The 27,149-nt window shown below is 47.3% G+C and overlaps 1 protein-coding gene across 3 annotated transcripts; it reads left to right on the top strand.

The window, feature by feature from the left end:
• The first annotated feature begins 154 nt into the window (after nt 1-154).
• KLF9 (KLF transcription factor 9) lies at nt 155-25,933 on the top strand. 3 transcript variants are annotated; one of them, XM_031023945.2, is made up of 2 exons: nt 155-1,627; nt 4,115-4,653. In XM_031023945.2, the coding sequence occupies exons 1-2, from the start codon at nt 1,123-1,125 to the stop codon at nt 4,252-4,254; spliced, it is 645 nt and encodes a 214-aa protein (XP_030879805.1). In that variant the 5' UTR covers nt 155-1,122; the 3' UTR covers nt 4,255-4,653. The 3 variants fall into 3 exon arrangements, 2 of the variants coding, with proteins under 2 accessions (XP_030879805.1, XP_006729562.1); XM_006729499.3 differs by lacking the exon at nt 4,115-4,653 and adding an exon at nt 22,426-25,933 and having other exon boundaries at nt 159-1,627; XR_014139934.1 differs by lacking the exon at nt 4,115-4,653 and adding an exon at nt 15,847-21,379 and having other exon boundaries at nt 1,508-1,627.
• Nucleotides 25,934-27,149: the final 1,216 nt, after the last annotated feature.

Below are 27,149 nucleotides of genomic sequence, written 5' to 3'. Positions count from 1 at the left end.
TTACAAATGTGGAGCGCTTGCTTTCGGAACGCCCTTCTGATTGGCTGGGCCAATGTCAGTGACATCAACCAACTTACTTTTGATTGGAAGGCTGGTTGCTGGGACTCTAGCGTTTGCAGGAAGTCACTTAACTGTTTGCAAGCTGGAAAACCGAACCTGAAGTTTTCTTTTGTCACGAGAACGAACGCAAGTGACTGGGGAAGGTGTGTCCCCACGGCTCCGCGGGCGGGAACGCGAGCCAGGAGGCCCGGAGCGGCTACCGGACCGAGAGGCGCTCCCGAGGATGAGCCGCGACTCCCTTCCAGCCTCCCGGCTGTTACCCTTTTAAATGTCAGCGTTCGAGGCTGTAGGGGTAGCACGAGGCAGCGAAACGGAACAGTCGGATTGGCCGCACGCCTCAGTTCTAGACGCACCTCTCCACCGAAAGGCCTTTCTGACTGGCAGGGGGAGAAAGTAAACAGAGTTGAATCACCCTCCCCACTGGCCAATTGGAGGGGGTTTGGATCGTGACGTGATGGGATTCTGCGAAATTGTTACTGAGCAAGAGAATGCCGGAACGGTGCGGACCGGCAAAAGCAGGGGCTCAGAAGGCGTCGGTGGACTGGGGGAAAAGTGTCTCTTAGACCTGGCGCTCGGTCCGGCCCTCGCCACCCGCGTCGGGGTGGTCGGGTGAATGTCCTGGGGCTTTGGCTCGACGGAGAGGCGGCCGAGGGCGTGTACCTCTCTTGCAGTTTCCTCTCCCAGCGCCTCGGGGGCGTTTTCAAGCGAATAAACTTGCGGCCGCCACGTGTGGCGTCTTTCCAAGGGAGCCGGCTCGGAGCGGCCGGCGCGCCCGTCGGGGGGATCGCGCCGGGCGCGGGGCGCGGGCGGCGGCGAGCGGCGGCAGCGCGGCGGAGCCCGGGGCCGTGGATGCTGCGTGCGGAGGCGCTGCCGGTTACGTAAAGATGAGGGGCTGAGGTCGCCTCGCGCTCCTGCGAGTCGGAAGCGCCCCGCGCCCCCGCCCCCTTGGCCGCCGCGCCGCGCCGCGCCGCGCTCGTCGTCCGAGGCCAGGGCAGGGCGAGCCGAACCTCCGCAGCCACCGCCAAGTTTGGCCGCGCCGCCGGGGCTGCTGTCGCCCGCACCATGTCCGCGGCCGCCTACATGGACTTCGTGGCTGCCCAGTGTCTGGTTTCTATTTCGAACCGCGCTGCGGTGCCGGAGCATGGGGGCGCTCCGGACACCGAGCGACTGCGACTACCTGAGCGCGAGGTGACCAAGGAGCACGGTGACCCGGGGGACACCTGGAAGGATTACTGCACGCTGGTCACCATCGCCAAGAGCTTGTTGGACCTGAACAAGTACCGACCCATCCAGACCCCCTCGGTGTGCAGCGACAGTCTGGAGAGTCCGGATGAGGATATGGGATCCGACAGCGACGTGACCACCGAATCTGGGTCGAGTCCTTCTCACAGCCCGGAGGAGAGACAGGATCCTGGCAGCGCGCCCAGCCCGCTCTCCCTCCTCCACCCTGGAGTGGCTGCGAAGGGGAAACACGCCTCCGAAAAGAGGCACAAGTGCCCCTACAGTGGCTGTGGGAAAGTCTATGGAAAATCCTCCCATCTCAAAGCCCATTACAGAGTGCATACAGGTTAGCGGCGTCTCCCTCTCCCACCGAGCTCTGGGGTTAGTTAACCTTTGGCCGGGCAGTCCTTCTGGGCGTTAAGGACACCACGCTCGGCCTCAGGGGTGCCAACATTTTGGATAAGATGCTGGTTTAACTCTTTAAATGATTGAGCCGTGTAGAGACGGAATGCTCCCTCTCTCCTTAATTGTCTCCAGTCTCTAGAAGCCATGGAGAGCATGAACCTGGCAGGCAGAGTGAGCGCGGAGTGCCAGCCCCTGTGCGTGGCTGCGCGGGGAGTGGTGCCGCACCCCCCCACCCCGGCCCGCCCCGCCCCCAGGACTCCCGCACCCCGCGACCGTGGGGCCACCCCACCTGGGCAGGTGCTGCATTGGGGAGGTCAGATGGCGTATCTTTTATCTGATTCTCTTGAGGGATTGCAGCGAAATGGCCAAAACCTGGGGAGAAGCGGCACACTTCACGTGGAACCTTTTAGGGATGACTAAGGACTCATTTAGCTGTATGCTTGCTACTTTTCAGGGCTTGCCAAGGTGGTTTTAAATTTGGCCAAGAGTCCCCAGGGAGGTTTAAAATAACACTGGTTCAGGCGGCAGAGGAATTTGATCAAGTGATGGTTGGTGGGTTAACTTCATGACTAGTTAGCCTTTTTAATGCGATTCCAAGGCTGATTCCCCCCGCCCTCCCCCCCCCCGCCACACACACACACATGATTGGTGGCACCCTCTACCCTGAATAGTTAGCGGGGAGGTGTGGTCCTTGCCTGAGGTCAAGGCTCGGTAGAGAACGTGGGCCTGGAGACCTCCTGGAAGGGTCTTTCCCAGGGAGACCAAAAGGCCAGCGTTGGCCCAAGGAATGTGGCCAGGAAGACATATGCAGTATAAAAACGGGCTTTGGAGGCTTACAGAGACCTTGGTCAGCCAATTCTGTTGGTTCTGTTTAACATAACTGAGAAAAAGTTGGAAAGGGCTGGGCCCTGCTATCTCACCATCTTTAGTAAGGCTCTTCTACAACTGCTATTCTGATAAGAAGCGCAGGACCTGACCCTTTCATGGAACTTACTGTCCTTCGACCCTCTGACACCGTATTGAAGAGGCCGTTGGAGTTCCTTAGCCAAGTATTGTCTTTTTGGGGTGTGATTGTAGGAACTTTTAAGATGAGGCCCGGGGCCTGTGGTTTTAAAATGATCATTGGTTGGTTTGGTTTGGTTTTGCTTTTGAAAAGCAAGGCCACGTAACTGCATTTCGGATTTTATTTCCTTTGGACGGTGCTTCTTGTGGAGGCGCCTGCTGGCCCAGGACTGCAATGGAGTTTCCTGCGTGGTTAATGCACGATCAGGTTCTGTTTGGGGGTGTCATCTAAAGCTGCCCTCAAACAGCAGAGCTGGAAGTTTGCATCTGTAAGGCCGTGGGAAGGCAGATGTGTGCCCGAATTGGGGGATTTGACCTTTAGCGTGACTCCCCCGGGGTGAAGCCGGGGTGTATTAACCCGAGGGTGTTACTCACCCGCGGCTGTTGGGCGGGCCTGGCCTTGTCAGCCATGTTCCCCGAGTTCAGTGGCTCACAATGACACTCACTGCCACCTTGAGCAAAGGCACTTTCTCCTTCAGGGAGCTGCCTGGTCGGGCGGCCCGGGAGGCCTGCAGGGTTTCTGTGGGAGCTACCAGAGTCTTTCTGTCTTAGAAAAAAGATTCCTGGAGTTCTGAACCATTCAGCTGAGTGATTTTTCTCGGGCATTTATAGAAATGGCTGCTTATGTGTGCATGCATGCGTGGTGCTCTTTAGTTCTCCATAAGGCAAGCCGGCTCAGCTGCTCCAGGAGAACCTTTTACACAGTCAGGAGTGGAAAACCGAGGGAAACGTTAATCCCATTTTAAATGCTACAGTCAGTCTTTTGAAACTAGTGATAGGGTGATAGCAGGTGTCTTGTTTATGTTTGGGGGTTCTGTAACACCAGGACACGGTTGAACAAAAACCTTGGCCTCTGTAAATATTGTGGGAAGCACACTCCTACTGAAGAAGGTATGTGTCAAGGATCCTCTTTAAATAAGAGACTTAGAGAGGTCTTGTGCATTTGGAAGTTGCAGATTCGGCTTCAAGTTAGATTGTCTTGGGGAGGGGGGGAGATGAGGTAAGGAGCTTCCTGGGGTTTGTTGTTGTTGTTGCTGCTGCTGTTGTTGTTTTTCTTTTTGCTGGTATTAAATCCAGAAGGTGGACCTGAGATAGCCTTTGGAATGTCTGTATTCTGTGAAGATTTTAACAGCTAAAATTCCAGCCACACCCCCCTGCTCAGTATGGCCCAATAAGAGTCCTTCCTGCTGCTTGCTCATCTCCTAGAGCCTCCTCCAGCTCCCACTTCCGTAGACCGAGAGGCTTTAAGAAGTTGAGTCATTTAAACAAAATTGCATTTAAGCCAGTGCTGCTATGTCTGTCTGTCGTGTCCTAAGAGAAAACAACGATTTTGAGTTGGGTTCTCCTTTGTCCTCTTGTTTCCCAGGTGGGAGAAACTTCAAGTTACTTCAATTCCAAGGTTGCAAACTAGAGGCCTGCCGCTGGGCCGGCTTCACAAATCTGTTTGGCATGGCCAACACAGAGTTAATAGAAAATGTAATTAGTTACCAACATTTGAAAATCTGAAGATTCGGCACGAATCCAGAGTTCTGGCTTCTCTGGAAAAATCGATCGATTGGGCAGTACTGGGCCTGAATTCCTACCCAGCAACAACTGGCTTGAACTGATCATTTTTTACAGGGCAGTGTCCTTTATTATTTTAATCATTTACATCATCTCTGTTGGCATGTAAGTTTACCACCCCCTCTTCGTTTGACCCTCAGTTTCTTAATCCACTGGGTAGGCTATTATCACTGAACCTCCTCATAGGTTCTTGTGCAAAGATTAAATAACATAGACAAAGCACCTAATATAGGATTCCCACATACAGAAAGCCCTCAGGAAATTCTGGATCTTACAGTTTGCGTGTAATAGAGAGGGATTCCTCCAAATCAGGAACCAGGATAAACTTATTTTTAAGTAGTACGTCGGTTTGCATTTTATAATACTATGCTCAATTTGCTTTTCTTCAGCCTCTGGGTCAGATATTCTTCCCCAGTAATGTGCTTCTAACCTTTAAGCAACGGATCCACGGTTAATCTGAAAAATGCCGCACATACATTCTTTCTCGTTTCCAGACTTTTGGGACACTTTAGAGGGTATTTATGGTAACGTTTCAGCTTAACAATTAGACCCATTACAGTACTTTGCTTGAAAACACATGGAACATATATATATATATATTTTAAATGCAAGCAGTTTGAAGTTTATCCTGTCACACCCCCCACAGACCCACACCCACATCACCACCATCACCTACGTGCCCGTGTGCACGCGCACACAGAAGTCCCCTCACAGCCCCCACATCCACACCCACACACTCCTCCCCCACCTCAGAGCACGTACCCCAAACTGGCTCCACAAATACGTGCTCACTCTGCAGGCCTCCTGCCACACCAACATCTCCTCAACCCCCCATGAGCACTAAAAAAAAAAAAGAAAGTTTCTCCTGTTTGCTGACTGTGGTCACCTTGCACAGTTTTGTATATATGGGGGCGGGTGTATCTTTGGGGGAAGGAAACAACGACATCCAAATTCCAGATCAAAATCTTCAGAGCCAGCTGGTGTAGGCTCATGCTAGGCTGACATCCCAATGATAGAGACCCTAGGCTTTACTCCCGTGCCAAGTGCCATTTTTCTTTCTTTTTAGAAGGACTCAAGTCAGCTCTCCCCAAGTGGGGACAACAGGGTTGAGGTTGAAGACACTGGTTATATCACTCCAGTTCCACAGAAAAAGTTTTAAAAACAACACTTTTTTTTTTTTTTTAAATAGAGCATAAGGACGTTTGTGTAAAATTAAGGAGACACTGGGTTGCAAAACCCCCAAGAGTGATTGCTTCTGTTTCTTCTTCCCCTGCTTGCACATTTCCCTGGGATACTTGAGACTATGTGGCAGAAGGGATCTGGAGGGCCCTCACCGTGGAAGGTCTCCTCTAACCCTGGAAACAGGTTTTCTGGCCTCTTTAGAAATGTCCATTCAGCCAGGATGTTCCCTCCCTGAGACCAAAGGTTTAAAATTTTGCTAATACAGGTGCCAGGCCTGCCCTGAGCCTCTTGTACTCCTCTCCTTTAATTACTGCAAAAAGCTTTAGAGTCCACTGTTTGATTCAGGAGAGTCTAGTGGCCCTCAGAGGTGTGAGGACCCATTCCGTTACCTGGGAGGCAGGGGTTCAGGGACAGGGCAAGGTCTCGCTTTGGCTGCAGGCCCCAGACTGGGGGCCTCAGCTCACAAGTGGCCTCCAAGCAGGCTATTCATTAGCCGGTGTCCAGTCTCCGCCACTTTCTCTTCTCTTCCTAAGTAGAAGGGAGGCCCTGCGTGTGGGTCCTTGAGGAGACATTCTCTCTGCCCTGTTCTTTTTTCCATAGGGCTCCCCAAGTGATGTGGATTGTTGTATTTCATAACCTGACACGGTTCATCCAAAATAGATTTACAGCTTAGCCTGAGTGGGGCTTGCTTGCACAGTAATTGTTTTTCTACTTTATTCCACACCCCCCCCCCATTTTCTCTCCCCTGAGGAGACTTCAGACATTTTTTCCCCATAATTGTCCTTCCCTCCCATGACATTTTAATGCCACGGGAATACTGTAGAGCTGTTTGTATATGTACCCCTTTAAAAGACCACAAACCACGGCGATAGCTAAGACTTTTTTCACCTGCCAAAGATCAGATTTTTGCCCCCTTGGGGCAATATCCACCCCACTCCCCAGTGAGACTGTCTAAACACCACCTCATGCAAGGTGTCTTGTGGGGGAGGGGGAATGACAATCTGCATTCGAGAAGAAGGCAAAGAGCTGCAAATGGCCTCTAGCTGTAGAGGATGTGAGGTTTCTAAGGTCGCAAGGATGGAAGAAGGGAGTGCTTCTGGGTTACAGACAAGAGGCTAAAACCCCCTCTACTCCGAAGAATGATGGCCCCGGCTGCCCAAGCCCCAGCTGGCTGCTGGGTTCAGCCCTGGGGAATTAGGCCTTTCAGGGGACCCAGCTGCTCTTTGTTGCCAGTCTCCGAGGTAGGACTCGTGGCTCCTCTTCCTCACTTCCCCTATTCTCGCAGAGACAAAGTGGGGTTGCCTTAGAAAATCTTCTGCTGCTGGCAAGGCTGTTTCACGACAGAAGATACACGCAGAGTAGAATTACGGGATGAAAACATTATTCCCCTCTTTCCCCCTCGGATCTTGGAAGAGTGGTGAGGAGAGGGGAGGGGACAAATGGGGCCTGGGGTTGGGGAGGAGGTCGCGGAGCAAATGTAGAACTGTTTTGATGGCAACACCCCATTACCTTCAGATGCAAAGATGTAACCTGAGGGAAATGAATACTTGGATTCTGAACATAAGGGTCAGATTTACATTCTTGTCTCAATTGTTGACGCTTATCCCAAGAACTAGTCATTCTGCAATGTCTGTGGGAAACTCCCAGCTCGAACTTCCCAGGGAGAACTATCATATGACCTATTGAGAAAGCGGCTGACAATGGTCTTCCTTAAGTTCATTGGGAAGAAAAGTGGGTGGATGGGTTCCAGTATTCACTCTTCCAGGAGCCTCTGAAACAACCTGGTGTGTGCCGGTTAGAGTCGGCTTTCTAGGCCATCAATGTGATTTCTGAATGCCTTATGGTCACTAGCATTCTTGATTTAAACAAACAAACAAGACAGAACCAGCTTTGTCGTTTTCATTAGTCTTGACTTCCAAATTTTTCGGGTTGTTTTTTTTCTCCTCCCTTTGGCTGTTCTCAGGCTGGGAGAAAAAGCTTGCAGCCCTCCAGGCCTCCCCCACATCCGACCCTCCCACCTTATCCTGATGTTTCTCCAGCAAGCCCAGCGCCTACTGAAGAACGTAAATTAGTGCCTAGTAATTGGTACAAAGGCACTTTCTGTTTCTATGCAACACGCAAAAAGGAGGGGCGACAGGAAGGGAAAAAAAAACCCCACAGATGGTTAAAAGGAAAGAAATGGGATCCTCTGCAGTGGTCTCTGAGCAATCCTGGGTTTTGCTCCGCCCCACTTTTTGTTGGGAAGCTAGTCACAGGCCTAGGCCTAGATCTGAGCCCTTGGTGGCGGCAGCTGTCAGTATCAAGAGATTTGGAGCTTGGAAGTGACCTTGAGGGGTCATCACATCCATCATTTTGCCTGTAGAGGAGGTCAACACAAGAGGGCGCCCCGGACTCTGAAGGGCTGTTGAAGACATGCTAAAGGCCCGAGCTTGGCCCACGTAGACACCTTCCCTCATTGTGAATTCTTTGTGATTCTTTGATCTGAATTCTTTCCCCACCCCCCACCCCCACGGTCTCCCGAGAATTCCAATCTGTGGTTAACATTTTTAAAACCCTGGTTTAAAGAGCTGCTTCGCAGTAACCAAATTAACCAAGCAAAAGGGCAGAGGTGGAGTCATCCCGGGGACCTCTGCCCTTTTATTATGGGAGCAGCTTACTGTGAACCAGCCCAAGGCCAAGTGCCAGGGAGATTTCCTACCCCACCCTTCCTGGAGCCCTCCTGAAACTTTAATACCTTTTTGGTGCATTAAGGCCAAGAGTAAACATTTGTCTTACCCTGGCCTCAAGCAGTCCCCTCAGCAAATAATAGGACTCACATTGTTATTCATGGAGAATGCCCCCCCACCCCCCCCCACCCCCCCCCCCCCCGCCGCCAAGGGAGTGAGGTGCATCCATTTTTTATGCGTGGGATCTTCCAAGGCATTCATCTCTGTTTGTGCTCCGAACCCGCGTTTAGGAAGGTGCACCCACAGCCTTCCCTTTGAATCTGGGTGCATCCGGAGGTATGTTAGCCTCTGGACTCCTGAGCTGTGAATGAACATCTGGATCTGAAATCCAAGGATTCTAGAGCTGCAAGAACCAGCTAGCTCACGGGCTAAGCCTGGGGCCACTGGGTGTTCGCATTTTTGTTTTTTTTATAAATAAAATGGAGAATGATCACAAATTTGAACCGGAGAATGGAATTCATCCCTGATTGAGCCTTTTTAAAAATCGAGGACATTATTTACATGGATGAAAATAAAGAGAGAGGAGCTTAAGCCCTGCAAAATTAATGACAAGGATTTGAAATGCAGGCAGCAGTATTTTATATCAAACAAAGTGTGAACATTTTTCCAAGGCGAGTCTCTGTCGTTTTGGAAGTGAGTGCGTCCCAGAGTCAACTGGAACCCAAGTGGGAACCGGCGGGACAGGTAACTGACAAAAGCTTTGCAGACATTTCAGAACTGGAAAGAATGTTATAGATCATCTTGTTTCAAAGGGAGGGAAAGAAGGTTTCCCCAGCTTTCCCTTGCAGGGGACCAGCTTTGGTGAGGCAGTCAGAAGAGTGTGTGATGGGGAGGCCAGCCCACTCTAAGGAGCTCGCAGGCAGGGCATCTCCAGGGGAGGCCTTGGTTTCAGTAGCAAGAGCAGTCAGAGCATGGGCTTCGGTGGGGCTCCAGTCCCGCCTCTGCCACTCTCCTAGGGTGAAAACTCTTTGAGCCTCAGTGTTCCCATCTGTAAAATGGAGTTCAGTGACTCAACTGAAGTTGTTCTGAGACTAATTCAGATTAGGCGTTTAAAGCATTTCGGACAGTGTCCCCATACACCAAGAATTATAATTAAAAATAATTTATAGGTGTTGCCCAGAAGCCCTTGAGGTTCCTAGAATTTTTGTTTACAATGATGGAGCAGTCCAGCAACAGCTCATTCTTTGAAAGAATATTTATTGAGTGACTGTTATAGGCAGAGGGCTGTGCTAGATGTTGAAAGCAGGCATTGTGAACATTGTGAATAATAGTAATGATGGAAAATTATTAATATTAGTAGTAATAATAATAATAGAAATAGCAATAACATCCAGCGTTTATTACATGCCAACTTCTAAGCCAAATAGTTTACGTACATTGTCACATACAAACTCATGGAAGTCCTATGAGATAGGAAAGTACTCTTATTTTACGGGAGGAATTTAACTTGGAGTCAGTTATCTTAGTCCAAGGTTACTCTGGAATTTTCCTAGTGTGTTTCTAACTACCTGGAGTTATGCATGAATTGTTGTTGACCTGGATCCCTTGGGGTCCACCAGTGGGAAGACACCCTGTCTTGCATGCCTCTCCTGGACTTGGCCCCAAAGCCACGGGCCCTTTGTTCTCTACTCTTGTGTTCTAACTCCGGTGCATGGCTGGTTTTGATGAACCTTGGTTAAGAATATCTACAGCAGGGCGCCTGGGTGGCTCAGTCGTTAGGCGTCTGCCTTCGGCTCAGGTCATGATCCCAGGGTCCTGGGATCGAGTCCCACATCGAGCTCCCTGCTCGGCAAGAAGCCTGCTTCTCGCTCTCCCACTCCCCCTGCTTGTGTTCCTGCTCTCGCTATCTCTCTGTCAAATAAATAAATAAAATCTTTAAAAAAAAAAAAAAAAAGAATATCTACAGCAATCTTGGACTCTGACCAAACCTATCCTATATTTTCCAAGAGCTACTCGGAACCTGCTTCCTTCCCATCGAAAAAGACGCCAGTTTTGGGTCCACAGCTGTGTTAGTCAGGACTCTTGGTTGCAAGCAACTGAATCCAAACTTGGACCGGCTCAGTAAAAAAATAGAACTTTATTGGTTCAAATTATCCACCCATCCGAGGTAGCTCTGGATTCGGGGACTCGGTGTCTGGCTCTCTCCCTGGCTCGGCTCTGCTGTCCTTTGCTTTGGCTTCATTCGTGGGCAGGCTGTCTCTGGATGGTAGTAAGGTGACCGCGGCCGTGGCCGACTCCCAGCCTGCCAATTCAGCAAGGAAAGAAAGTTCTCCTTTCCTAATGATTCCGGCAAAAGTCTCGGGCTTCAGTCTTCATAACTGAATTAGAAGTTTGTGCCTGTCCCACAACTCAATCACTGTGGCATGGCTAGGTCATATCGAACCTCTGGGCTTGGGGTCTGGGGTCACCTCTCCCCCCGAGAATTACATAGACTCAGAGTGGGGAAGGGGTAATTTCCACAAGGAAATTCAAGGCGTGCTATTTATTACCCAAAAGAAGCAATGGATGCCAGACCGGCAAAGCCAGCAGATACCCCCTCTATCTGCCCACGTAGAACTATAGACAAGATGTTCCAAAAAGCAGAGGTTTGACAAAATGAGAGACAGATTAGTATGACGACATTCCCCCCCTCCTCTTTGAAGAGAAAGGACTCAGAGCTATCTCTGGAGTTCATCCTAAAAGATAGGCCACCAGTGCATGTACTAAATGGTCTTGGCAGAAGATAGATGATTTCAACATGCATTTCTTGTGCTCAGGCTCATACCTCATACCTCTTCAGTGGACATTCTAGAAGCCAGTACCCAAAGCCTCTCATGGGATGAGGTTAACAACAACAGTGTGATAAGCAGCACCATTCGCATGGTCTTAATTCCAGTTGTCTGTCCATTTTAATGCCCAGAGAAATGAATTGTGTTTACATGAATGTTTGTCACCCTGGGTGTGAACAGAGAAAGGCCTCATCTTTGCAAAGATGGGCTGTTTATAGGACAGTTCCCGTTGGGATTCCGGAGTCCATTCGGTGTGCGTCATGCCCAACAACAACACCCTAATAAATTGTGAGGCAAAAATTAGCTCTTAAAAATAACTTACAAAAACACATAAAAATGACTTGAACTCCTGTGCTGCCATAATTCTACAGTAGTTTTGTACCACTGCCGTTTTCATGAAAATAAGCAGAATGACAACCAAAGAGCCAGCTTTTCCTCGGTCGTGTTACAAATCGTCCCCGTGGCCAGCCCCTAAATGCTTGTCTAGTGAGCATTATCCCTCTGAAGCGGGGGTTCCGGGCGTAAAGAAACATGGGCTCTGCCCCTCCAACCTGAGTCATTTCTCCTCTATGTCCTGCCGGCTTCCACATGGCAAAGCTCTGCCCGGGAATGCCTGCCCTAGGAGGGCTGGGGGGGCCAGGCGGGGGGCTGCTTGCGGAAGGTCGGACAGCTCAGCCCTGTCAAGCTTTGTGGTCTTTGGTGACAAACACCAGGCCATAGGAATCCATGGCTCATCCCACTAAAGCTTGAAAAACTATTTGACGGTGGCCCACATGGCGTGTGGTCATCACAACCTTACTGTGGGTCCAGCGGTGTAAGGAGGTTGAGCCCAGAGGGCAAATGCTGACACCACGTGCTGGAGAAGCATCACCAGTCACTCTGAGCCACTGTGAGGGCCACAGCCCGGCTGGCAGGCAGAGCAGGCATTTTTCTAACCAGACAGCAGTCTCGTTTCCTGTACTTTTGTCTTTTGCCCGTTGCTTGATCCGACCCAAAGGCGTCAGCCCTCTGGATCACGGTTGCTCCAGAGTGGGGGCTGCGGATGCTACATATAATTGTACCTAAGTGTGCAAATGGAAAGGTGATCCTTGTGTTTGCAAAGCAGGCCGGAAGTCTCAGTGGCCCTTGTAAAGCAACCGTGTGCCTCGGGCACAAATTTCCCAGCCACAAGCCTGGGGTGTGCAAAGATGTAAATGTCTGTAACCAGAGCTGAGTTCTTGAGCACTGCCCTGTGTTCCTCCCCCCTCGCCCCCCACCCCCATCACTCTGGGCTGTTGATGGAGAAGTTTTATCTTGAGTCCTGTTCAGGTCTCTCTGTCCCTTTTCTATTGAATTGTATTCTTCTTTAGGTAAATGTTTGCAAAATCAGAGTTCTCTCTCCCCCTCCCTTTACCTTTCTTTCTCCTGGGAATGATCTAGTATTTGGTAGGCAAGAAGTCCACCTCTTTTCTTTTTGGCATTATGGGAAGCCTGTTGATGTTGCACACTATCCTTTGACCTTGATGGTCTCCCCTGGGGTGTCATGCACTAGCTTAGGTCTTGGTCCTCATGTGCTGGCATCCTCTGCTCAAGAGGGCCTCTGGACAGTGGCTCCAGGTGGTAGAACCTTGCAGTCTGTGACTCAGGACCCCTGGGGCATTCTCCCAGCCTTGTGGTCCTGGGCTCAGGAGCACCCAGTCCCTTTCCCCACCCTACATTTGGAAAGGTGAGGCTGCGAGGCATGCTCAGACACCCTCCTCCAGTGTGGCTGCCTGACTCAGTCAGTCAGGTGCCCTGGTGTGTTGGGGTGGGGGAGGGAATGGAACTTCCCCAGAGGGGCTGGTGCAGGCTCTAGGCCAGGCAACGGTGGCCATCCCCTGGCACTGCCCACACCTGTTACTAACAGGACAGTACAGAACGCAGGGCATTTCTTAGGGACCTCTACGCGTGTTCTCTAAACTCAGCCCCTCCAGTCTCTCTCTGTAGCTCAGGTCTCGGTAGGAAGCACGGGCCAATCAAGAGACTTCAAGTTTAAGGACTTCCGTGCTCTGCTTTCCATTTTTAAAACTCTAAAGCTCAGCAGCACAATGTGTTTTAAACTGTAAATGCCCTCCCGAAGCCAATCCATCTGGGAAGAAGAACCCGGGAGTAAGAGAATGAGAGAAACCTGTGGTAGGAGGCTATGAGGCTATAACCCCAATGAGTTAGGGCCTTTGCTCTTCTTTCACATCTAATCTTGTCTCATGCTCCAAGCTGAAGGAGGCATTTGAAAACCGGTTCTCATCCAAGCGTGTCCTTGGACAAGTCGTCTGCCCTCTGAGTTGGCTTTATCTGCCAGGCTTGACAGGTTTTAATTTGATGGTTATCAAAATCACCCAAAATGCAAAGATTCAGAGAATCTATGTTCTCAGGATAGTTTTGCCATTAAACATTTATATCCTGCTCAATGTTTAGCAAGTTCATTTATTATTTCTCTTTCCCACAAACAACTGGGCAGAAGCAGCATAGTCTGGGATGGACAGGAAGAGCGTGGGCAAGGAAGTCAGCTAATCTGAGCCCAGACCTAGCTGTGTGCTTGTGGAGAGGTCACTCCACCTCTGCCAAATCAGAGTTGCTGCGATGGGGCCATATGACTGAGACATCAGGACTTTTCTCTCGCTAGGTTGAGAACCCAGAGTCCAGAATCTGGTGTCCCCCGTCTCTCCTTCTGAGGTCCCAGCACATGAGCTAACTCCCCAGATCAGCTGAGGTCGGGGACACACAAACAATATTCAGAGAGGCTTGCTTCCTAGTCCAGTGCTCCGTGACAGATGTTACAGACACGCCCCCACTTCCCCGCTCAGAACCTAAAGAATGGGACAAGCTGCCTTCCACAGATAAACACAGGGGCCAGGAAGTAAAATCACACATTCAACTCTGAACTGACTCTGTTGTATCAACAAATAAAATATAAAAAGAAAATCACACAAAAGAAAATCACACATTCAACTCTGAACTGACTCTGTTGTATCAACAAATAAAATATAAAAAGAAACCAAATCACAAAAGGGATTCAGAGAGGGGCCAAGAGCAAGTGGCAATATAATGGGGATGACATTGAGGCAGGATGATTCTTCCAGAGCCGATAAAATGTTTTTATTTTTTCAGAGCATCTGCATGTGCAGGTCGCAATATTTCTGGCAAACAGGAGACTTTTGATTTCTTGGTTTTTGAGGTCATAGTTAACTGGAACGGTTTATGCAGGGAAGTGTAGAATGGTCTGCTCCCAAGGGTGGCCTGCATACCTCCTTTGTCAAGTGCATGGTGCTCCATGAGGGTCATGGACGTGAAAAAGAAGAGAGCAAAGGCTCACATTCTGTACCTGTAGGTCAGCGTTGCTCTCCTATAGGAACAAGGACCGATGATAATGGACAACGGGGTAGGGATGCTGAAGTCCTAGGGTCGGGGCCGGTCTGTGTAGCTATGTGTCCCACCAGCCTCATCCATGAACGCTGTATTGCACCCTGGGCTTTGCAGCTCTGCACGCACTTCCCTGCTTGCCGGTGAACTCACCCCTCGGTGGGGCAGCCTTGCCATTACTGCCTATGTAGCTCTGAAGGGAGATTCCTGTCTGTCCTTGTAGGGGCCATTTTCCTTTCACATACAGAAGAAGTAGGAGGGGAGGGGTGAAGGAGGAGTGAGGAAAGAGATGAAGTATGTTCTGAAAGTTTCTTACTTTCTAACAATTTGAGAAGGAAACAGAATGATACTCCTTTCTTTGGTCTTGGACACCAGAGTGTTATTTCTCAATAGAAAGTAAATACCTGGCCCCCCATTCTCCACTTGGAATATATTCTTGATCAACGATCAACCCATATGTGGAAAAGTTTAAACTCAAATGCATCAGTTTCCTTTGTTTTGTGTAAGACTCTTTTTCTCATAAAAGAAATTTGTACTTAACTGTTTTAAAAAAAAATCAGAAAATATAGGAAAATTACAGAAAGAAAGCGTTACTCTTTATCCCCACCCCCACCTGTAGATGGCTACTGTTCATATTTTATATATATTCTTCCAGGATTTTTTCTCTCCATAGATGTTGCACATACATACATATACAGTCGATCATACACTGCTCTTTTCACATAGTGGCATATTGCTAACATTTTTCCATTTCATTCTGTAACAATCTAGTACCTTTGTAACAAGTACACATTATTCCACTGTATGGATACACTACAATGTATCAAACTGGTTCTCTATTGTTAGTTAAGTTGTTACCAAATTTTAGCTTTTTTTTTTTAAAGATTTTATTTATTTATTTGAGAGAATGAGACAGAGAGCATGAGAGAGGGGAGGATCAGAGGGAGAAGCAGACTCCCCACTGAGCAGGGAGCCCGATGCGGGACTCGATCCCAGGACTCCAGGATCATGACCTGAGCCGAAGGCAGTCGCTTAACCGACTGAGCCACCCAGGCGCCCCCAAATTTTAGCTTTTATGAACAATGCTGGTATCCCTGTACACTTTTGTGTTCCTATCTAATTATTACCAAAAATAATTCCTAGACGATTATATTGCCAGATAGCCCTTGATCAATTATACGTCCCACCTATGCAGTAGAGGTCTGTTTCCTCATGCCTCCACCAATGATGGATCTATGTACAAACTTTTTTCCTTCTTTCTTTTTTAAGTAGGCTCCACGCCCGGCGTGGAGCCCAACAGGGGCCTTGAACTCATGACCCTGAGATCAAGAGTCAGATGCTCAACCGACTGAGCCACGCAGGTGCCCCATATGCACATACTTTTTAATATTTTTACCAGCCTGATATATATTTCATTAGTGTCTTAATTGGCCTGTTTTGATTACTTGTGAGATTAAATATATTTTCTTTTTTTTTTTAAGATTTTTATTTATTTATTCATGAGAGAGAGAGGCAGAGGGAGAAGCAGGCTCCCAAGGAGCAGAGAGCCCGATGCGGGACTCGATCCCAGGACCCTGGGATCATGACCTGAGCCGAAGGCAGACGCTCAACCATCTGAGCCACCCAGGCGCCCTAAATATATTTTCATGTATTTATTTATTGGCCATTAGTATTTCTTATTTTACAAATTATCTATTTGCATCCTTGCCCAATTTTATTAAATTGGGTTATTAATTTTGATTTGTAAGTGTCCTTTTTGTATTACAGATTTTAACCTTTCGTCTTACGCTGCAATTTCCTTTATTAGTTCACCGTCTGACTCTTTTTTTTTTTTAAAGATTTTATTTATTTATTTGACAGAGAGAGACACAGCGAGAGAGGGAACACAAGCAGGGGGAGTGGGAGAGGGAGAAGCAGGCTCCCCGCAGAGCAGGGAGCCTGATGTGGGACTCGATCCCAGGACCCTGGGATCATGACCTGAGCCGAAGGCAGTCGCTCAACCGACTGAGCCACCCAGGTGCCCCCACCGTCTGACTCTTAAATTTTTTCACTTACGTATATTTTTACTATGCAGAGGTTTAAAATTTTTTTATGTGTTTCACAACTATTCTTCCAATAGGATTTTGCCTTTAGTTTCATGTTTAGACAGTCTCTCCCCACTCCAGGATTCTAAAAACAGTCACCTATATTTTCTCTCGCTTCTGTGGTTTTATTTTTTACATTTATGTATATAGCTCCTCTGGGATTTATTGAAGGGAATGGTATAAGGTAGAGGATCCAGATTTAATTTTTCAGATGTCTACGCCATTTACTGAATTACACATTCATTTCTTCACTAATTTGAAACACCCCATCCCTATCGAGTCTTGGGTTTATTTTCAGACTTGACTCTGTTCCACCAAGTTGTCTTTTCCTGTGCTGGTCTCGCACTATCTTAATTATTGCAGCTTTAATCATACATTGTAATAACTGGTATCACAAGTGTTCACTTACTGTTGTTCTCTTGCAAAATTTTCTTGGCAAGTCAAGTGTATTTATTCTTCCAAAATCACTTTAGAATAGTTTTGTCAAGTTCAAGAAAAAAGAATTTCTATGGTATGTGTTAATTTCATAGACAAATTTGTACAGCATTGCCATATTCACACCCCTGAGTCTTATCATCCAAGAACATGGGAAGTGTTCCATTTATTCATTTTCTTTTATATCAGGGTCTGATGATTTTCTTCATGCAGGTCCTGAACCTTTATCTCTAGGCTCGCCCTGACTGGCGGTGGTTAGCATATAAGAAAACCATTGCTCTTTTGTATATTTATACCTGAGAATGCATTTTTTAAAATTATATTAGTTTTTTTAGGTATTTCTCTTCAATTTTCCAGATAGGAAGTTGTATCAACTGCAGATAATTCTTTTGTCACCTTCCCCTACCAGTGATTTACTTCTTATTTTGTTATCTAATTGCACTCACTAGCATTTCCTGAACAACATTAAGTAGCGATAGCGATGGGGACAGTGTCCATTCATGCCTCGAGCTTGACTTTAATAGAATGCTATCTTTATTTTACTATTGACCTTGCTGGGGAAAGGTTTCGGATCTGTATTTTTCTAGCCTGTTAAGGAATTTTTCTTCTATTTTCCTAAAAGCTTTTATTAGGGCTGGATGTTGAGTTTTATCAAACACTATTTTGCATTTTTCAAGGGAAAATGTGTGTGGGGGGGGTGGGTATATTAGTCTGTTAAAAGGGGGAATCATATCAATATGATTTTGTAATATCAGATTATCCTTTTATCTCTGGAATACTAGTTGCTTTTTTACGATCAAAACCCACTATTTTATCCTCACGAAGCGGCCCTGATTTTGTCCATCTGCAAGAAGCTGTGATTCCTAATTGGCATTTTTGGAGTTCTGTTCGGCAAAGGAGGCCTCACACCCTTAGATCTGTTTTACGAGATGGAGTTACTTTTGCTGGAAGCCATGGGAGGTTCAGAGTTTGTATTTTTAACCTTCCTACCTTGATTAAGTTTAGCCCATTTTAGGCTCTTCCATGGAACTGTGGAAGGCAAGGGGAGAAAAGCCAGGTGGGAAAGCAGGTGTGTTGAGACCATAGGTCTCCCAGACCCTGGGCCAGTATCTCAATGACAGTCTGTCTGAACTCAAGGAAGCTTGGACAAGGTTGAGTATCACCAGTTGGCAATGCCCACACTGTCCTCTTTCTCCCTCTGTATGGAGAACTCACCACTTGGCGATGTCGGCTAATCACGGAGTAGAGTGGAGCCTCCTTCTTGAAAGCAATGAGCTGTCCTGTGTACTAAGTAGGCAAGCGCATAGCCTGCAGGCTCTACTCCACTCCTCTTGAACCCCTCGGAGGCCCAGGAGACTTCTGGTGGCCTGACCTGTCTCTGCAAAGAAAGTCTCTTACACACCAGGTGCGGTATTCAGTAGCCGGTTTGATCCAGTTAATTTTATACTGGAAGCCGAGGCTGTCAGCGAGAGGTGCTTAGCTCGTTGCCGGAAGGGGAGGGGAGCGGTGTATAAATAAGAAGAAGGCGGAGGAACTTGTGGGGTTAACAGCTCTGCTCCAGTAAAGGAAGAGTTTATTGTGTCACTGCCTCTGGGTTATGTTTTCCTGTAAAGGCCAGAAATAAAACACGAGTACATGCCTGTTCTTCCCCCGCCCCCCTCCCCTGGAGGACGGTAACTCTCTCATTAATACTAAAGACAAGTTTAAAGATTCTTTAATTGATAGTTGCTGTGCCCTGTGATTTGTTCGGTGCGAAGAAGGTTAACTGTTCTTTTGTGGGCTTTAGCCCTGAGCTGAAAGGCCTGACTTGGTTTCCCCTTGGCTGTAGGATGAAGGGCCAGCCACAGCTTCTCCAAGACCCCTTTTTTCCTCCTCTGCCCACAATCTCTGGTCCCATTCAGCCTTAAATTGTGTTCCTTCTCTACGTAGGATTTCTCCATTCCATACTTTCTTAGGTACAAAACATGTATCATTTTTTAGATAATACCTTACTATGTGTCTATTATTAACGAACATGCCGAAATGTATCCCCAAGTAGGTTGTATGCAGACTCTTCACTGGGTTAAAGAGGTGGGTGGTCTCAAAGGGCTACAAATTCTAAGTCCCCAAGAAGAATCCAGGCTTCCTGCACACACACATTGTTTGGCCGGCACAATGCTTTATAAGGTGTTGAATCTGAATGCCTGTGAGGGAGCAAAGCAGTATCTGGTTGGCCATGACTCCATTACAACCCGTGATCAAATGCACCTGGCATTTCACCCATTTTCACTATGTGTCTGGCTCCTGAAGCCATCTGGATTTGCAAACTCTGGCGTACACCAGGTACAAGTTCAAATCTTCAGGGCGAGATCATGGGTCGGCCAACTTTCTCCCCCCAACTGTTTGGTAAAAACCAAAGTAAGAATGCTGTTTATACCATTTTAAGCTCGCGGACTTTACAAAAGTAGATGGCAGGTCAGATTTGGCCTGTGGGCTGTAGTTTGCTAAACCCCTGATTTAAATCACTGACTCAAAGCTCCTAATGTTTTTCCAAAGGATCCAAGAAGAATCAAAATGATCCTGGAGCTTCTACACTAAGAATTCACTTCCAAGTAGGTCTTTTTTTAAATGCTTAGGAACTGTAAAGTGGAATTATACAAGTTATGTGAGTCTAACAAAGGCTGCTGTGTTGGCTCGGATTTGCTCTGGGCTCAGTAGGTGGCCCGCTCTTCTCTGAAACAGGGATAAAGATTCGACGTCAATGGCAGCATCTGGGTTAGAAGCAAGAGAACAATCACACGGTGACAGGCATGAGAAGCAGTGAAGACAAGATAGCCATAAGCCAGACTGAAGGTGAATTCACTTGAAACATACATGAATCGTAAGCATAAATACTTAATAGTTCTGTACGCACAGCTGATTTAGGCATCGTGCTCATTTTCCATTGACTATCCCTTCCATAAAGGCATCTTCCTAAAACAGAGGGAGTGACTTCTTTCTTTTTCCAATCCAGAGCATAGCAGAGTGGTCTTCCTGATCCATTTTTCCCACAGTGGACACAGATCCATTCCAATAAATTAACCTCCTCTCGTGACTCACTTGAAAGAAACATGTGCCAGTGAGTAAGCTAAACGACATTACCACTCCTCCGAGAAAAATCCCTCTGATGAGTTTTAGTCCTGACAAGCACCGAGAAAACACTGAGCCTTTCCTTTTCGTCACTTTTCTCACCACCAAATCACAAAGCAGTGGAGAGACAGCTCCAGTACGGAGAGAGCAGTGAGGGTTGTTCTGTTTGGCTTGCTTTGGTTTGGTTTGGTTTTATAATTCATCGCTGTATGAATTCTAACCCTTCATTATATATATATATTTTTTAAAGATTTTATTTATTTATTTGAGAGAGAGAGAACACCTGAGAGGGGATAGGGTCAGAGGACGAAGCAGACTCCCTGCCGAGCAGGAAGCCTGATGCGGGACTCGATCCAGGGACTCCAGGATCATGACCTGAGCCGAAGGCAGTCGCTTAACCAACTGAGCCACCCAGGCGCCCCCCTTCATTATATTTTTTAACATCACATGTTTAAGAGAACATTTCTCCCATAAATCTTTCACTGGGATTAAGAGGACTTTGGCTGCAGTGTAATTCTGGAAGAGGCAGGAGTTGCCTTCCCCCGTGATCTGGGAACTTCCGAGCAGGCTTTGGTCATGTGAGTGAACTCAGCTGTACATACACACACATGCACACGCACACGCACACACACACTTAGGCATTTACTAAATGCTTGGCGATATAAGGAGCATGAAAATCAGACATGAGACCGTCCTCATCCCAGGAGGGGATTGTTCAGGGCGTGATGACCGTTACGCTGCTGAGAGAATAGCGGATAAAACCTTAGCCATGTGTGGACTGTCACGGAGATGACACGGGCTTGGTGGTGGTGTTATTATCAGCATTTCTCCATCTCTGGCACAGGGTAGGAGAAGCCAGGGGGGAAAGGATGAATAATATTTGGATGACTCAGATGCGCCACACTGGACAGCCCTCAGCCTTTTGAGTCTCTGGCGTAGCTGCATTTTAATGAAGTGGGACATGGAGACAATATGCTGAGTCTGAGGAGAGCGACCGCAAAGGAGGGGCTGCTGGAAACACCAGGAAGTGCTAAGCCTGTTTCCTCATCTGTGAAATGGGCCACCTCCATGGGGCGTCCTGTGAGAAATCGGTGGGATAGTGCGTTGTGAAGCCCTTAGCTCTCACTATTTGAGAATCATGCTAGTTCTTTTATGAGACATACGGAAGAAGCTGGGACCGCTTAGTGTGAACAGACTAGAGAAAGACAGGATAGCTCTCCTCAGATATCTAAAGGATTATTATGTGGCAGAGGGAACAAATACGTATTTTTTAGTATAAGACACTATGACTGGGGGCACCTGACTGGCTAAGCCGGAAGAGGATGGGACTCTTGATCTCGGGGTTTGAGCCCCGCGTTGGGCATAGAGATTAAGAGTAGTAATAGTCGGGCGCCTGGGTGGCTCAGTTGGTTGGGCGACTGCCTTCGGCTCAGGTCATGATCCTGGAGTCCCGGGATCGAGTCCTGCATCGGGCTCCCTGCTCGGCAGGGAGTCTGCTTCTCCCTCTGACCCTCCTCCCTCTCGTGCTCTCTGTCTCTCATTCTCTCTGTCTCAAATAAATAAATAAAAATCTTTAAAAACAAAAAACAAAAACAAAACAAAAGAGTAGTAATAGTCATAATAAAAATGAAGACAATATGACTTATAAAATATGGCCTTCAACAGGGAAGCACATTCCATGTCTCTAAAAGTGTTTGTTACCAAGATGCTCAGGAACAAGCAGGCTTTCTTGTCGGGTGCCGGCCTCCCTGTCACCAGACCGGTCCTGACGGAGGCTCGGTGGCCACAGCACTCAGGAGCTCCAGGGGAAACACCTGCTCCAGGTGAGAGGTCGGTTGGACTCGCTGCCTCAGTCCTGCGGCGCCAGCAAATCCAGCAAAGGGCCGAGGTTCCTGACTCTCTGGGAGAACCTGTGCGACCAGCCGCCATGTAGAAAAACCACCCCCCTCCCCCCCACCCCCCCCATCCCCCCCACCCCACCCCACGGTGATGATGATAATTTCCAAGGCTCTCGGCGATCCACTGGGTATAAAAGAGCAAGTTCCTTTGCTTGGAGAGCATGCTTCTGGGAAACTTCCTCATGGTATCTGTTAGTCTGTTAGGTGCCACTGGGAGGTGGGGGGGGGCGGGGACCGAAATGTGTTTCTCAGCATGGGAGGCGAGAGTCCAAGAGGAAGGAGTCCGCAGCGCTGGTTCCCTCCGAGGCCTCCCTCGGTGTCCTCTGCGAACACTCTGTCCCCACATGCAGTCCCGTCCCGAGGTCCCGGGGGTCAGGATGCCAGCCCAGGGATGCGGGGGTGCTGGGGGGGGGGGGACACGCCCTCGGCCCACGGGCCTCGCCTGCGGGCCGTGTCGTGCGGGTCCCGGGGATGGTCGGCGCGTTCTGCGACCCTGCTGTCTCACCCGCGTCCTGTCTCGACCCCCTCCCCGCAGGTGAGCGGCCCTTCCCCTGCACGTGGCCAGACTGCCTTAAAAAGTTCTCGCGCTCGGACGAGCTGACGCGCCACTACCGGACGCACACGGGCGAGAAGCAGTTCCGCTGCCCGCTGTGCGAGAAGCGCTTCATGAGGAGCGACCACCTCACCAAGCACGCCCGGCGCCACACCGAGTTCCACCCCAGTATGATCAAGCGCTCGAAAAAGGCGCTGGCGCACCCCTTGTGAGGGGCCGGCCGCGCCCGCCCGCCCGCCCGCCCGAACTGCTCCCGGCGCCCGGGGACGCGGCCGGCCGCGAGGGGGCGCGCCGCGGGCCCGCGGGTCCCTGCCCTCCGGCCGCCGCCGCCGCCGCGTTCCTGTGCCCGCAGCGTTTTCTAAAAAGCACATCGTAGCCTGAGATCAAAGTCCACACTTGGTCCCCTTGCAGAGGCAGCTCGGAACCGTCTCTGCCTGTTGGAGGGAAGGCGAATACTTTCTTTTTCTCTCTCTCTCCTTTATTTTTGGGGGGGTTGGGGGTGGGGTGGGGGGAGGGGGGCAAGGCCAAGGCCAAGGCCAAGGCGGCGGCGGCGGCGGGGAGGGGGGCGCGTAGAATTTTAAAGCTTCAACACTGGTGTACATACGTCTGACCCGGTGAGCGGACCTGGGGCGTCACACGGTGATTCGGAGCCCTTTCTGCTTGCTGTCTCTCAGAATTGTTTTTCTTACCTTTTCGGTGTAAATGACGAGTGTGCTGCGGTTTCTTTAGCAAAACCACTCTCTTGAATCACGTTAACCTTTGAGATAAAAAACAAAAACAAAAACAAAAAAACAACAACAACAAAAACCCACAAAAACCAACAAAAAACACCCCATAGCACAGCTGTCTTTATGCAAGCAAGAGCACATCTACTCCAGCATGATCTGTCATCTAAAGACTTGAAAACAAAAAAAGTTACTTATAGTCAATGGGTAAGCAGTCTGAATTTATACTAATCAAGACAAACCTCTAAAAGGTTACACTAAGTACAGAACTTTTAAACCTTGCTTTGTATGAATTGTACTTTTTGAACATAAGCTGCACTTTTATTTTCTAATGCAGAGGATGAATAAGTTAAATATGTGCTTTAAGGATAGAAGCAGACATTCTGTTTGGAACCACGTTATAATCTGCTTTTTTTTTTTTTTTAATGTAGTATACACTTTTCCCTATGAAATCATGGCAGAGATGGGAGGGCAGAATATATGTGACAGATGCTGAAGGAGAAGGAGGGTAGTATTTTTTTTAAAAAATTCAAAAAGAGCTAACAGAATTTTAACTCTATTAACTTTTCCAAATTTTCCGATCCTTTTCGTTAACATCACCTTACTGTTCTAATGCCACGAACGGAGAGGGTTTTGACTCCGTTGGGTTTTATTTGAATGGGTGCGTAACAGTAACTTCTCTGGAAACACCGACTTTGTGAAGAAAAAGTGTGTTGGTCTCCTTCCCGTGTTCCTCCAAACTCCCACTGACAGGTGCAAGAGTTATGTAAAAAGGAAAAGGAAGCTGACACGTGAAAAGAAAAATGTATCCCTGTTAAGTAGTGAGTCCCAAGGGAAAATACCATGATGATTTCCAAGGTGACTTCGAAATTGTCCCTGTTGGAGAACGAAGGCACACGGAATGCGTGTGAATGAAGACACATCACTGTTATCTTTGACATCAGAAGACTCACCACTATATATCTTGTATCCAGGTGTCTACAGTGGCCTAAACCACTACATCCATTAAATGCCATTTACCTGAAAACGTAATTTTGGCCTTCACGTGGTCAGAAAAGAATGAACTGTTTTCATAGCGAAGAAGAAACCTCAAGTAAAGGGAGTCAGCAGTGATCGTGGGAGAAATGTTTACATTTTCTTTTGTCAGAAATAATGCTTTCTGGCAATTTTATCTGCTATTTAAAACAGGGAGCTATGGTGCACTCTCGTTTATACATGTGCTGTAAGCTGTGTCGGGTAAACTTAGGGTGCCTCCCCGTCAGTGAACTCGTTACTTCACCTGACACATGCGCGTTGCCAGGTTCAGAACCAGTGTGGGCTCCCACAGCAGACGTGGGGCACGGCTGACTCCGACTTCCAATACGATAGCCATCACTAGCACGGTGTTTTTCTTTTTTGTTTGTTTAACCAACGTAGTCGTATTAGTAGTTCTATAAAGAGAACTGCTTTTAACATTAGGGACTGGGAACAGTCCATTGAGATAAAAGGGAAAGTGTTTTCTCACGGGAAAACATGTCAGGAAAAATAAAGAACACTTTCTACCTCTGTTTCAGATTTTTGAAACGCTTATTTTAAACCAAATTTTAATTTCTGTGTCCAAAATAAGTTTTAAGGACATCTGTTCTTCCATACGAAATAGGTTAGGCTGTCTATTTCTTACTGAGCTCATGGAACGGTCCTGCTTGTGATCCTCTGCACGCTGCCTTTTAGTGAGTGAGGAGTTTGGGGTTGCCTAGCAACCCACTAACTTGGACAAACTCATCTTCCCCTCACAGAAAGAAATGAAGGAAAACCAAGCAAAGTCAGTGAAAGACAGACAATCTTTGTAGTTTCAGGAGTAAATCTATATGTGGCTTTTGTTCAGCACTTACTTAGATGGATATAAATGCAGCAACTTGTTTAAAAAAAAAAAAAAAACAGTGCACAATTTACTTCCCCCCAAAAAGTTGTTACTTGCCTTTTCAAGTTGTTGAACACACATTTGATATTCTCTTATATGTTAGAGTAACGTAACGTATAAACTCAAGGCTTTTTATTCTTCGTGATGAATCCTGTTTTAAAATGTCACAAAACAGGAACCAGCATTCTAATTAGATGTACTCTATCAAGATATGGTTCAAATAGGACTACTAGAGTTCATTGAACACTAAAACTATGAAGCAATTACTTTTTATATTAAAAAGACCATGGATTTAACTTATAAAAATCCAAATGCAGGATAGTAATTTTTGTTTACTTTTTTAACCAAACTGAATTTTTTGAAAGACTATTGCAGGTGTTTAAAGAGAAAGAAAAGTTGTTTTATCTAATACTGTAAGTAGTTGTCATATTCTGGAAAATTTAATAGTTTTAGAGTTAAGATAACTCCTCTCCTTGGTTAGGGAAGAAGAAAGCCCTTCACCACTATGGAATGATGCCCTGGCTTTAAGGTCTAGCTCTACATCATGCTTCTTTTGAGAATTATATTTGGTAGCCATATTACAGAAATTGATTAGTTGTCAGTTTGCAGGTAGATTTAGCACAGCGCTCATCACTCTGGATAGATTGAGATGTTCTTTCACAACAGGTGAATGATCTGTAACACTGTAAGATACTGATCTTTACAACTGTTTAATCAGTTTTATTTTTGTACAGTAGTAGTGACCTAAGTTATTTTGCTGTCCCGTTTTTGTAAATCAAATGAAATTATAAAAGAGGATTCTGACAGTAGGTATTTTGTACATATGTATATATGTTGTCCAAATAAAAGTAATAAATGACAAAGATTGAATTGTCCCTGCCATTATGTGTTGTAAAAGGGGCGTATCTTGCTGTAATGGGGGTTGCTTCTTTAACCTGGGCTCACAGGATTTTTTTATGGTAAGTCCAAAGGTGATTTTAGTCTACGTCTTTCAACACGTGCGATATTTATATAGACCTGTGTGTATTTACTATTCACAGACAGACCTCTGAGGAAGTAGATGGAATGTAGGCTGCTTGAAACCGCTGTATGATACTGGAGAGAAATATATTTTCAGGTAAATCATTTAAAGAGGTTTATAAAAGCTCATAACCGTGCTGGGGTGGGGGCTAGGAACTGAGCAGAGGATGTTAAGGACTCAGATTCTCCTCCTGAGGTACGATATTGATAAGAACACACAAGTTGAGGTTTCAAAGACAGGACAGTAGAACCATTAAACCAAATGAAGGTGAACACCCAAATGTGTGTGCATGTGTGTGCGTGTGTATGTGTGTGTGTGTGTGTGTGAGTAATTTATACAGATATATACCAGCTAGCTACAATTTATTAAGCACTTACTATATGCCAGTCACAGTGCCAAGTGTTTAGGTCTTTCTTCTCATTTAATGCATACAGCAGCTCTGTACATCCCCTTACAGTAGATGCTTTTGTTATCTACGTATTTCAGATGAAGAAACTGAGGGTCAGATAACTTGTTAAAAGACACATCTAATACGTGGTATAGACAGTATTGGATCTGCTGAATCCAGTTCTCCATCATTCTATGCCTGCATCAGGGCAGCAGGATTGATCGAGTCATTTTCATTTGACCCATTTTATTGAGCGCCTATTAATGCCAGCCATGGTTGTCACTGAGGACACAAAGCTGAAGAAAAACAGACAAGCTTTATGCATTCAGGGGGTCTATACGCCAGTGGATGGAAACACATAAACAAGTAAACAAATTTTCCATGTAATTTCAGATAGTGATAAGCATGATGAAAATAGTCACATGACTTAGGTGTGGGGGAAAGGCGACTTTAGACTGAGTCTCCTTGAGGGTCCTTAAACATTTGAGCTGGGACCTGGATGACATGGAGGAGCCAAGCCTGCAAAGGTGGAGGAATGAGGAGACCAAGTGGGACGAATTCAGCAGAATGTGACCAGGACTTTGGAGGAACCCAAGGAAGGTGGGGTGGCTGGAATTAAACAGAAGGAAAGGAATGGGAACTTGGGGTGCTTGGCAGCGGCCAGATTATGCG

The sequence above is a fragment of the Leptonychotes weddellii genome, chromosome 14 (assembly GCF_054177405.1).
Source record: "Leptonychotes weddellii isolate Sample4059 chromosome 14, ASM5417740v2, whole genome shotgun sequence".
Taxonomy (NCBI): domain Eukaryota; kingdom Metazoa; phylum Chordata; class Mammalia; order Carnivora; family Phocidae; genus Leptonychotes; species Leptonychotes weddellii.
Note: the sequence above shows the minus strand (reverse complement) of the source record. Positions and strands in the feature narration are given on the sequence as shown.

Bases quoted from the DNA above. Each gene is read 5' to 3' on its own strand.
- KLF9 (XM_006729499.3), top strand. From the start codon at position 1,123: ATGTCCGCGGCCGCCTACATGGACTTCGTGGCTGCCCAGTGTCTGGTT. The intron at 1,628-22,425 runs GTTAGCGGCGTC...CCCTCCCCGCAG, and splicing joins CCATTACAGAGTGCATACAG to GTGAGCGGCCCTTCCCCTGC.